The sequence below is a fragment of the Platalea leucorodia genome (genome assembly GCF_965183815.1).
Source record: "Platalea leucorodia genome assembly, chromosome: 3".
Taxonomy (NCBI): Eukaryota; Metazoa; Chordata; class Aves; order Pelecaniformes; family Threskiornithidae; genus Platalea; species Platalea leucorodia.
In genome coordinates, this window is record NC_138825.1 from 73,254,540 (window position 1) to 73,267,867 (window position 13,328).

Consider the following 13,328-nt stretch of genomic DNA (forward strand, 5'->3'; position numbering starts at 1 on the left):
GCAGCTTGAGCCTAAATGTGTGATACTAAATATCAAAATGAAGGTCCTGGTCTTGTAGGAGGCCTTGGGTCTGGGTTTCTAGCCTTCCCCTGCTCTGCTTTCCCCATTTATTCTCCTGTCCCTCTTCACGGCACTTGAAAACACCTTTACTGAAGCTCTTTGGAGATGGGCAAAGAGAGCACGGCCTGGGCACGCTCATCCTTCCCTCTGCCTGCATGGAGGACCAGCACGGGGCTGCCGCGCCGGCAGTTGCTGCCACCAGACACCAAACCCCGTCCCATCAGGGAAATGGAAATAATGAGTAAGGTTGCACTGGGACTGGAAACCCTGCTCAGGGAGGATAAGAACGTCCCACCACCACCAAACTAAGCCTTCACGTCTTGGAAGGACGCTCCCGAGAGGCAGGTCCTGGCTCTGTCGAAAGAAGAGACAGGGAAAGAGGGAATGAAAGACCAAAGTGTTTCCTCATAACGCTCTCAGCTCCCAGGCTTAATTATACAGGATCAACAATCCTAACCATAACTACTGGCAGCCTCTCTGTGTGCAAGTGTCCAGCCAACCTCAGAAATGTGTCTTTAGCACTCACACAATTTTCACAGACAAAAATCAGTTTAATTAGGTAGTTTATAATTTATTCTGAAAGTAAAAATTAAGATATCTGTATACTCTTAAAACTAGTCAAACCACTATCCTTTTATTATTCAAACATCACTAGTAGATTGTCCCAGTTTGAAGTTCCTACTCCCAGTTGTACAGCTAATTAAACCTTCTGGGGAAGTTGTGTGCTCATTCTTACGCACTGCTATTAACATTTTTTATTACAGCTAGTTGGGATCCAATGCCATTCCACTGAATCCAGTCAGAAAGATTTTATTTTGATGTTGTCTGGCTTGTTTTATTCTTAGCAGATGGTGCAAACCCATGTGTTGATGAGTACATGCCACAGGAGAGCATCTGATACGATATGGCCGGCCCCAGACTACAGCGATGTCTACGCTGAGGACTTCAGTGCCCGCCACCACTCCGGACCACGCTTCTCTGCATGGTGTGGTAGCTCAGATGGGCTTTCAAAACTATACTACTTCTGGTACCTAAAATGGCTTTGAGAAGGTACCTTAGGCATCTCTATACAGTAGCCTAAGCATCCTCAAAGTTGGTGTTTATCAAACGAATTTTTACTGTGCTACACACATAGCCCAAGTGGACTAAAGGTGACACAGTTTTGATAAATATAAATGAATGTATTTTTGCATATGCAAATCAATAAATAATTTGCATGAAATACGATTCAACAGCCATGTATGTTATGTGCATGTGAAAACTTTCCCAGGGCATCTTTTCGTCCCTCCTTTGTCAGTGAGACTTCCAGTGGCCTCCCCATCTCTGATTTTGTTTGAAATAATGTCCCCTGGTAACCTGAAGAGAAGTACATATAGAGGGCTTAGAGCTATTTATAGCAAAGTCTGTGCGACTGAAAACACTGCAGTTTTCATGTGGTGGGTACACGCATTGCTTATGAACTGCAACCGGAAAACTGTTGCCTCCCTCTTTAGCGATTCTAGTCAGCATTCACAAGGCAAGAGAGAGGGAGCCAAGGAAGGAAGCAGACATAAGGACAAAACGCAAACAAACTGAAAATTTACCAATCACTTATATTCAGAAACTGGAAGGGGGGGGGGGTGTACAAGAAAGATTCATCTCTATCTGCATTTCAATCTGCTGGAAATGGGCATGCAAAGTGGATTAGCGTGATCACACCAATATTCTCCGGTACGGGTTTTGTACAAGCCCCTGAGAACAGGCATAATCTCTCATAATTACTGCATATGCTGTTGTCACATTAAAGAACAGCCTTGCCTCAAAAATGTTTAAAAGTCTACTGGTCATCAATTCTTGCAACTGGGCATTGCACACAACTGTCAACAGAGCCAGGAATACCGCAAGCAAAGTTCACGTTCGGATGCTGATCTGCGAATCCCACATGTACTGGTTTCATTGCTGCGCTTCAGTTGCGGCAAGAGCAGTGGCTTAAATCTTGTTCTTAATAGAGTGAAATCCCCCTTCCTCTTATGCCTTCCTATAAACATCCAACCTTCAGGTCAGTTTTAAGTCCTACTGGCCAGAAATGTAATAGAAGGCAACTCAAAACTCTGAGAGGAAAGACTCAGACTCAACTCTGATTTCTGCTGCCCACAATTATGTGGTTCAAGGTCTTGCTCAATGAGACCAGAAGAAAAACCAGAGAACGGCGAAAGGCAAAGATAATGTGTTCAGGTTTGCCTCCCTTCTGCCTTGGGTTCGAACCGCTGGAAGGAGATTTTGAGAAGAGATACCAGGTCACGCACGGCTGCGTGAGGTTGGCAGGCAGGGAACAAGGTATATTTTGTAGTTGTCAGCAAAGAGCCGAAACCACAAGAGAAGTTAAGATCAGTGTACAGCAGAATAAAAAGGGAAAAGAAGAACCTTTTATTATAAATCCCAAAGCTATTTATTACTCATGGACAGTCATAGATGTGATATTTGTCCCCAGGTGAGACCTACTAAGCTTATAAATATGTTTTAATTAAAATCAGTTCCCTAAATGCTCAGCCTTTCCTATCCTCACTCTATGAACACCAAAATTCCATGTTTCATAGATGTCCTCAGACAACACACACATTTGACATATTTTCAAGAGCAGAAAAAGAGCTGACACCTGGGTTCTGAACAGTCACACTCCGATACGAGCCATCCTATGAAATAACCAAGCCACAGTGAAAAAAAGAGGCCTTTCCTTAATTTAAAACTTAAGCGAGAGAACAGAAGCTCTAACAGCAGCTTCATCCTTGTTCTGTAGCATCCCTCAGGAAAAACTGAAGGGGAAGGTGAGCTGGTTGTGAAAAAAAGCAGGTTGCGCAGCCAGCTCATGCGAAGCCAGAAAAATGTACTACTTTATTTTTTAAAATGAGTATTTTTAAATCCATATATTTAAACCAGTGCATCCTTCTTTGAACCAGCTGGTGGGAGACACCAGTGGTGACAAGATACAGAATTAGCTGAAACTCAAGCCTGATTCACCCTGGCACTTCTCGTGCTCCATTACAACTTTTAAATCAAGAAGCTTGTATAACAGGAAGTTTGTATCCTCTTACCCTTATCTCCTTTCTCCACTGGTGTGACTTTAGATCACGTAGCCTCTAATTTACAGGGTAATATCAATAAACAAACAAACAGAATAACTGCCCCCTGAGGAGAAAGGAAAGGCAGGGGTCAAAATCTCTTCTGCTTTCTAGCCACCAGATAGACTATCTTGCAAATTTGAGTTTGGTCCAAAGAGAACCAGGCAAAAAATATTCCTTTCCGTTTCCATGCTGTCGGTTTGATGGTAGAGACATTTTGGACGTAAATACAACGTAAGTGCCTTTACCAATTGGGAATATAGAAAAGGTACAGGATTCATACTTGCTGCTTAGTGTCACTTTATGCACTAAAATCCCCAGAAATCCCAGCAAACTTAACTATTTCTAACTGACTCTCCAAATGACCTTCTCCTTGATGCCATCATGTGTGAGACAAACATTGGTGAAAGAGGAAACAAGCAAGAACAAAATACAGGTGAAAAGAGGGGACTGAGGGGATTTCCTCCCCCTCCCCCCCCCCCCCGCATACATGTTTCTTGGAGCATAGCATATCGGAGTCTCAAAATGGGGAAACATATTAAGGACAGAATAGCAAAGCTTCACGGGAAGAAGGCTACCACATGAAGCCGACAAGCGGAAAGGCGACACGACTCATACCAAATCTTCCCTTCTGTGGAGATCCATATTGAGAATCTCTGGTAACAGGAAGCTATGGGAAAAACAGGTGTAAATCAGCCAAAGTACTTTGTGCCACTGCCTGGATGCAATGCTAATGCACAGCACTGGGTTCTGGAATTTGCAGCCAAGTTGGAACATTAATACAAGGACTATTAGTTTATCTGAATGTGTTGTCAAGCTCATAATGATGCCTAATTTCCAGCATTAACTATTTTACCAGTAGCTGTCAGCAAACCCTTCTAAGATGGATGCATCAGGGCATGCAGTGCCACAGCCATAAGGTTGCAACTCCTCGGTGGAAGTCAGCTGTACTTGTAATTCACACAGGAAGCTTGCCCGTGAGCCGCATAAAAACGGGGGGTGAAGAGAATAGTCCCTGGGCCCTCATTTTAGCAAACTGCAGTGTCGCAAAGGGGCTTGCAAGAGCCCCCTTCAGGTTCCTACGAAACTTCGTCCCGGAACGGGTCGGGGCATTTCTCTTTCTCGGGGAGGCAGCAGGCGAGCAGACCTGCCCGTCCCCAGCTGCGGGACAGGGGCTGCCGGCCCCGGCCCCGGCCCCGGCCCGGCCCGGCCCGGAGCAGAGCAGAGCAGGGCAGGGCAGGGCAGGGCAGGAGCTGCCGGCGGAGCTGCCGGCGGCCGAGCGCCGGCCGCCGCGCCCGGGGCTCCCGCCGGGGCGGAGGAGGCGCGGCCGGAGCCGGGCGCCCAGGTGGCAGCGGGAGCCGCCGGAGCCGCTCCCTGCCTGCAACTTGCCGGAGACTTTTCTCCATTTATTTGACTTACCACAAAAAAAAAAAAAAAAAAGTCGTAATAACGGAAGATTAAGAAAGCCGTAGTACACATGCACCGCAAGGCCGGTTACCGCTTTAATCTCGCAGCTACTCAGACACCGGGACAGACCGGCGAGCATTAACCGGGTCAACTACCCGCCGCCCCGAGAGCGGCCGAGGCCGCGCTCCCGCGGCGCGCCCGGGCCGGCGGGGCCCCCCGCGACCCCCGCACCCGCCGCTGGCCCCGGCGCGGGGCGGGCGCCGGGGCCGCGCACGCCCGACCCCTCCCGCCCTTCCCCCGGGCTCCCCCGGACTCACCCGGCGTCTCCGCCCGCAGCCAGAGCGGGGCCGAGGCCCCCAGCAGCAGCGAGAGCAGCAGCGAGGGGGCGGCCCGCGCCCCCCCGGCGGGGCCCATGGCTGCGGCTCTCGGCGGGGCGGGCAAGGCACAACTTCCCCGCTTCCCTCCCGCTCCTTTCTCTTCCTCTCCTCCTCCTCCTCCTCCTCGCCGGGGCGGCTCGGGGGCCAGCCCGCTCTCCCGCGGAGGGGGGGCGGCCGCTCCCCGGCATCCTTCCCCCCCCGCAGGTGCTTCTGCGGAGGCGGAGAAGCGGCCGTGCCGCGCTGCCTCTGGCCCCGCCGGCGGCCGGGCTGCAGCGCTGCCGCCTCCCTCCCTCCCCAGCCCGGAGCCGGGGGTGGAGAAAGGAAACGGGAGAACGGGAAGCGCCGCTGCTCCCATTGGGCTGCGGCGCGGGGTATCTCCTCCTCCCGCCGCGGACCGAGGGGCCGGCTCGGCCCCGCCGCCCCCTCCCCTGCTCCCCTCCCCTCCGCCCCCCTGGTGCCGCGTCTCCCCTCCGCCGCTGCGCTGGGGGGGGCCGCACCGGGGCCGGGGGCTCCCCGCTGCCCTGCGGGCCGGGAGGTTACCCCAAACCCGCGCAGCCCCCGGCATCGCCTGCGAGCCCCCGAGGTTGGCAGGCCATATGCATGCACGTACGTATATACACACACACACGCGGACGCGCATACATACTGCTCAGCAAAGCGCATTGCCTTGCCGTTGCCCGGCTGGTTCCCCGCGGCGCGGCCCCGGGCAGCGTCCGGCCCCCGCAGCAGCGCCGGGGTGGTGCCGGGCCCTCCCGCCCCTGCTCCCGGGCCGGTGTCCCCGCGCAGGGGTGCAAAATGCACGTTTCACCTGTGCAAGCTTTTGTGCATTAAAGTTCTGCGCTGATTAATTATGTTTTTGTTTGGTTGGTTTTTTTTTTTTTAAGGATGCTGCGGGCAGCTCCCTGCCCGGCTGGGACGGCCTCGGCTGCCCGGCTGTGGAGAAGCCCTGTGGCGCAGGGAGGGACGCAGGTGCCTGGCAAGGCCGGGGCTGCAGGGCCAGCAGCCGCAGGAGGCTGGCACATCACGCAGGCCCCAGCGGCTGGCCTGTTAAAAGTATGCCCGAGAATTCAAAGTGGCCTGGCTGCCCCTGTACAGCCTTGTCGGGGACGGGTTGCCGTGAGGCGGGCAGGTTCACGCCGCTGGCAGGTGGGAAATGCTGCGCTGCTATGCTAAACTGAAGTACGTAATTAACTTGCGTGTCCTAGAAACAACTGATAATTGTTAGATTTTATAGTATTTTAGAAAAAATCAAGTTTAGTAAACCTTTATTCTAACTGAGCTCTTGTTTTGTAAGTGTTAACCTCTGTTTTTTAACTTTTCAGATACCATGTGTGATCAGGTGTATTTTTTACCATGTACCCGGTACGTTGCATTCTTGGTATACGTATTTAACACAGGTTTTTAGTAGTTGAGACTTAGCCCTTCTTTGCAGAGGAGAGTTAGAAATCGAGACTAAAACGCTAGGCATGGCGTAAGGCAGCACGTTCGTTGCTGCAGCAGTTTAGCAGTCAGACTAATCCTCGCTGGACCTCGTCAGCAAATGCCAGCATCCTCTGGGCTGAAGGAGGTTGTGATGGGTCACTGGCTTCAATAATCTGAAGGCTGAGAGACTTTTAAAGGGGTGTATGGCCATGTGAATAAAAGTGGCCTGTTACTGTATTTGTCTCACAGATTGTCAGGAACAAATCCATACAAATGAGGGTGATTATGGAGGGGAAGGGGTGAGAAAGTCAAACTCTGCCACAGCCTCAAGACTGGATTTAAAAAGAAGGAATTGGTAAAAATATTGTGGTCAATAGCTTCTCTAATACCAGATACTGGTTCAAAACCTATAAATTAGACCCAACATAAATGAAAACATGAGGGAGAGAAATAAATAGGACAATATAGATGTTGCAAAACATGTATCACTTGTGAAAGAGTTGCAGTTATTAAAAAGCAAGATAATGACATAATAGCATACATTGTTTTGTACCTATTTCAGTGGGCAATCAAAACCAGTCAATCACACACGGGTTGGTATTGGGAATTATACTGATTTGCATTTCATCAACTGAGATCTAGAATATGTTCTTTAATAATAGGGCGAGGTTTTAGCTGTATTTGCTAAGGGTCATGATAAATATTGGCAGAAAAGTCCTGCAAGTCAGTCCCAAGTGACTTCATGGAGGCAGTGCTGCAATAAACTGTCTGGTGATCTGGGGCAATTTAATACGCAAACACCTCTGCCATGGTGCTTCCAGATCGTATTGCCGGTGCTGAGCTCTCAGCAGAACTTGGGCGGTTGGTAGTTGGCACGGGCAAGAGAGCAGCCTTGGAAGGCCAAAAGGGTTTTTTCCTGTCACACACCTCGAAGAGGCTCATACGGAGGAGGAATACGGGTTGGCAGACACCGGGAAAGGAAGCTTTCTCCTTCTCCTGGGTGTTGGAGGCTTGGCAATGCCCTCTGGGACAGATAGCTAGAGAATAATTCCCTTCACAGTTATTTTTATTCCAATGCTTTGTAGTAAAATGATAAGGCATGCCCTTGAGACCAGGGCTGTAAAACATCTGGGAGTGGTATTTGTTTTCCTTTCGCGACTGGTGAAGGAGTTTACAGGAAGGTTGCCTTTTCAGTCTTCTCACCGCCCTGGGCTCCGCAGCAGCTGGTTGCTTGTCCAAGGCCACGTGTTTCCTGTTGCAAATGTCTATAACGTTCAGGTGGAAGCTTCACCTCTTCCAGGAGGTGTTGGAAGCATGGGTTTCCTATTGACTTCAGTAGGATAATGAATAACGCAATCAGTGCAGTAGCTTCTCTATTATTTATTTTGCTATTAAATTCGCATTACTTTATCATGCCCTCTCCCTGTCAGTTTTCAATATGCTATAGGCAAGGAACTTACTGTAGCTTCCAAGATTAAATAATCATTAAGATGAATGAAGTAGTTTATAGCCCTCAAAGCTGTTATTCAAGGACTTGCGTAACCCCTGTCACAATGCTACACTGGTTCATGTGTACTTTTCCAAATTTCCCTTTGTAAGGAGGAGAATTAAAACCAGCTTTTAAATAAACACAGTTTTAAAGGCAAGGGCTTTGAGTCCAGGCAAAAGATTAATTCAGAAAGGAGGCATACATTGAGCCTGACTAATAACTTGTGGGGATGTCACACGAGAGCTTCACGGCACGAAAACTCCCTGGCAGACCACTTCTGACAGCTTAATGCAGCTGATTTTGGTCAATAACACTGATTTAATTTGGAAGAGACAAGATTCACCCAAGGATGTAGACAGGCTACTTTTTAGCATGAGCACGTGCCCTTGCTTTCCAATTAGTTTTCCAAGCATACCAGTTAAGAGTATTTTGTGTGTTTAATGCAAATGGTATTAACCGAGTCACCAACAACGAGATAATGTATATCTCATCTAGTATTTGTTATATGGACACCTTTACCATACAGCCACCTGCAAATCAGAAATCATGTTTTTCTCCACAGACACCTGACCTCAGGATGAACAGCAAGACAGGACTTCAGCTCAAAACACTTAAGAAGGTGGTTGGTCAGTATGGCGGGGACATACCCAGGTTTCCTTTACAGACTTGTACAGTCCACAGATTCACAGATTTACCATCTTACCTATACTTGTCATGTACTGTTACATACTTGTATACAACATACACTGAAAGAACTTCTTCTAAGCAGACCTAAAGCATGTAATGAGTCCTTGCACGCCTTGTGTGATGTTAAGCTGGTAGTTTGTCTGGGGGAAGGGGCAGAGGAGGAAGGAAAAACACACTGAAGAGTTTACCTAAGCTTATCTTGCAAGCTGGACACTGTATACATACTTTCTTTCAAAAGCATCTTGTTTAGTACATTTGTTCTGGGGGGGTGAAGAAGCCAAAAACCTAATTTATACAAGGAGGTTTAAGTTTCATCTTATTGGAGCAGCCTTGCTTTTGTGTGGCTAACAGGACAGTTCCTGTTCTTCAGAAGTTGTAAGCACTTTCTTTGCTGACTGTGTGGAAGAAGGGGGAGGAATCGCAAGGCACAATGAAGTGGAGAGGACCCGAGGTCACAAATCACAAAGCGCAAGAACAATTCTAGACATTGAGAGGTATGTTAATCTCGTCATTTAGCAGAAGGATAGCTTGCAGATTGAGAGGTCTTTTAACGGTCTTTATACATGGGCCAGGTTTTGCATTTTCATTGGTGCAAAGCAAACAGTATAGTGGGTTTACAGGATAAAGCTGAGAACAAAATGCTCTGGTTGCTGATCTTTGTGTATTCAGGTGCTGTGTTCTGCCAGAAGTGTATGTGGTGGTTGTATCAGAAGTCAGAAAATGAAACATATGAAGTAAAAGCCTGAGATGTGTTTAGATTCCACATTTGTATATGATATGCGAGGAGCCCTCCTTGTTAAAAATCATTAGGCTACAGCAGAGTCAGTGCTGCTGCAAGGCTGTGGCGTGGCTTAGAAAGTCTAGCAAGTTCCTTGAGACAGACTTGAATTATTCTGTATATGTAGAGTATTTAACGGACACAGTATACTGTGCTGTGTTTTTATCGTTGGAAGGCTAAGGCCATGCCCACGGAGCAGTGAAGACATTTCGGCCTGTATAACACCACCCTCTATTAAGGTCTGCATACCATTAAACCGTCTGGAGGTGGACTGACCTCCAGGACTCCTCTGGGCTTCTGGATATTCACCTAACTTCTGCCGTAAAAAAGGTCGTCTTCATTTGTAGCGGACGGCGGGACTGGGCTTTCCTCGTCAGAGCCAGCCTTGGTTCTGGTGAGGCTCACGCTAGCAACCTCCATCCTTGCTTACTGTAAGCATCCCTCTCCAGGTGTGAAAATGCACAGGGGTGAAGGAATTAGTAAAATAACATTTCCACTTTTCAAGTAGTTCTGAGTGAGTAACTAAGAGGATATAATGACTGAGTGCTTCATTATTTACAGGAAACATGAAGCAAAAATCAGACAGAAAAAAAACTTCAGACAGAAGAAACAGTTTAACTTGCACTGGCACAGGTCGCTGCCCACACCCATACGGATGAGTTGGAACCGTAATACTGTCATTATGCAATTACACCAGTAGCAAAAATCCCCAGGGGGGAGAGACCATAAATATTCTTAGACCTTAAGAACATGGAAGAAGAAATTGCCGGCAATAAATTCATGTAATGATCTCTGGGAGAGGCAACCAAACTGCAGCAGGCGTCAAGACCTTTGTCTTTTATTTTCAGCAGCAGAGAACGATAGGTCTTGTCCGGGCGGGAGTGGTAGCAGGGCCCTTACCGGCGCCGGCAAGGGACGCCTGTGGGATAACTGGGTGCTAAGGAGGATGCGAAGCCTCCTTCACTACAACAGCAGCAGTTGGGTGTGACTCTAATGAGAGCCACATAGGGGATGAATGTGCACTTTTCATCACTTTAATTACTGTAACCTATCCAATCATGTCACCTATTATGATGTAATTATGAGATCAAGCTGAAGACTAATCATTTGTCCCACTGCCACATATTTTGCAGTTTCTCACAGCTGCTTGGTAGTCTTAGGTCATAATTTGTCTTACTTTCAAGCAAAGTGAAATAAAGTTGCTAATCATCCGGATTTTGAAGATAATCAACCAGGCGTGCCATGCTGCCGTCTTAAATTCTGTCAAGAAATATGGGGCAGAATGTTCCTTTTCATTTAAACATATTGTTTTAGGGTTGTCTTGAAAAATATTGTGATCTAAAGATTCATGACACTCTTTGTCAAAACAGAGCCTACTATTTTATAACTGACTAGCTGGCAGCATCCTTGATCAGTTTGTCAGTGACAAAGCTCTTATTGCTTTTTATAGGTGTTTTTAAGAATTTTCCTGTTTCGGTAGGTTATTAGCCCTCATATATTTAAAAGATAACAACTTTTCCCCTTTAATACATAGGTAGTATGTAATTTTTAACTGTAGCATGTTTTTTTTTTGAGAGGGAGTTCACAGCTGACTTTGCACAGTCTGCATTTTTTTCCATGAGAAACAAGTAGTCTTAATCATTTACTCATGTTTATGAGGCTGCATCCAAGTAGGAGCTAAGAAATTACTTGTGCAAAGTATGAAGCAATCCCGTGGTCACTTCCAGGAATAAACAATTGTGTTTGAATCACATGCCTTTTTAATAAAGACAGCAATCGGCCTAGTTATATTCTTCCAAAAAAGGTGTGGAGTAATGGAAGGTGAATGCGAGTAAGCAGAGTTTACCCATTTCTAATATAGTGAGTGTAGCACTTACTCTCAGGTATGCTAGAGAGGGCAGTTTGCATACTGTTTTGCTGATCGCTATGCCCCTGGCTATACGAGTAGGAGCTTAGAGAGCTGAAAGCAAGTACAAGTGTGAGCTGAGTGAGTGCCTGATTTAACGGAAATCGTCCAGTTTACACCAGATCTAGCCCTTCTTCCTAATTTCAAGTGATCATGCCACGTTGCAAGTTTTCTTGCAGGGTGTGATATGAACTCACGCAGAAAGCCTCAGGGGCTGAAAAGTACGTCCAGAGATGGCCTCCTTTCCCTTCAGTTGATTTCTTTGAAGAGAGAAGGATGGGAATCATGTTTATTAATTTAGTAATTAGTCATGTGTGGGACTGTGCTCCCTCCCCCCTCCCCATGCTCACTTCGGGCCCTATGGAAGCCTGCACTCCTTGGGAGCTTCACAGAAGTAAGCCAGTTATGCATAGTGGGAGCATGCGTCATAAATCTGCAATAATCATTATGTGTGGAGAAAAAGCTTCTTGTGCAACTTTTCCACATAGCATTAGGGCATTACACCAATGAATTACAAGGTCAAATTCTTGTAATTCATAACTGTCACAGCTGTGGATTACAACTGTATATATAGTTTGAGGGTTCACTGTCAATTGCTTTTAAGGCCAGGCTATTTATTAAATGTAAAAAACTGATCAAATGTCATCTGTCTTTGTAAAGACCTTTGTGCCTTTTTAAAATAATCAAAAAAGAATATGGGCTTGAGTTTGAATATTTTCTCATATTTTAATTACAGTATTCAATGTATTATTGTGCCTGTGTATGAAATAAAAAAAATTAGAGCCTACCTTAGGTTCCTTGACAAAGATAACTGGATAACAGAAAGTAAACGTAGCAGGTAGGTGAACACTGAAATCAGTTTTAAACATTCATTCCTCATAACATAATAAATTATCAATAATTGAGAATTTTTATCACTTAAAGTTACGTTTATGTGTACAGTATAATTTCTCAAATATTCCCTCCCAAAGTAAGAACTTTTGTCATCCTTCTGTCTACATCTTTTCATTAAAGATACTGTATTCTTAGTTATGCTAGACATGCATACTGGTGGTTGCTCTTGGCCCCGGGGTTCACAAGTGGTCTTAAAGGCCTTTTTTGAAATGTGATGTATGTAGTTGAGACCTAGTTATGTCTGCCGCCTAGACTTAAATTCAGCCTGTATTTTAATTGTTTCCTTTATATCCAGTATGGCATTTGTCCACCAAAATCAGATGCGATTTGCCCTCTTGCCCTTGAGCATGGTGGTGTTCTTGGTGCAGGGTGGTGGGGTCGGGCTGACTACCTATGTGGATCCAGCCCGGGAACTCACCTCCTGCAGGCTGCTCGCCTGTGCCAATGGCAGACATTAGGGCCCAGGCCAGGCTTTCACCAAGTGAACATATCTTCATTTCTGGCTCCTGTTGCCTGGGCGTGTTGAGTTCCCACTCTAAAGGCTCTGCACTAGATGTGTTTTATTACCTGTTTCATACACATTTGTCCACAGCAGCTTAAAAGGTTTGAGTGAACCCAGCTGGCTTCATCTGAAGACGTTCCTCCGGTGGATGGAAAGCACTGAGCAGCAAGGAACAAGAAAACCTTCAGTTGGCATGGCCAAAGTCCCTGCAACAATCCCCACTACCTGGGCACCGCTCCTCATGTGCCCAGAGAAACAGGCAGCTTCACAGAGGAGACACCGTGGGGCGTCTTGGCTTAGTGCGGTACGAAAGGATGGAGGATGCACACCCATATTCCCAAACAGTGCGCACAGTGCCGGTGCGGTCAGCCACAGCTAAGGCTGTGCTGGTGGTGGCTCAAACCAGGGTAAAACTAACCCTGGTAATAATTTCCTGGTATAGTCCTGCAGTGGAAACACATACCTCTTACCTCTAGAGAGGACCTGAGTCTCTGCAGCTTCCGACTTTCTCACGCAGCATCCCGCTCATCCAGGAATTACGAGGACTCAGCACCTTTTCTGAACCTTTTAGGCTCAGACTTCTGTCTACAGTTGAATACTGTACCATTTATGCATTTTTAGGTATTTGATCTACTGTTTCAAAAAAAGCTGAGCATGATATATTAATCAATCATCAGGATTCATGTTAGCACTGTTGAACTGTTTTCT

The 13,328-nt window shown here is 46.8% G+C and overlaps 1 protein-coding gene across 1 annotated transcript in view; it reads right to left on the reverse strand.

The window, feature by feature from the left end:
- DCBLD1 (discoidin, CUB and LCCL domain containing 1) overlaps positions 1 to 5,130 on the reverse strand; it is a gene marked incomplete at both ends in the record, with an annotated part of 46,859 nt that extends 41,729 nt beyond the window's left edge. Inside the window, 2 exon segments of the mRNA XM_082305637.1 lie at positions 4,883 to 5,111; positions 5,113 to 5,130. Coding sequence (XP_082161763.1) covers positions 4,883 to 5,111; positions 5,113 to 5,130 — 247 coding nt within the window.
- Positions 5,131 to 13,328: the final 8,198 nt, after the last annotated feature.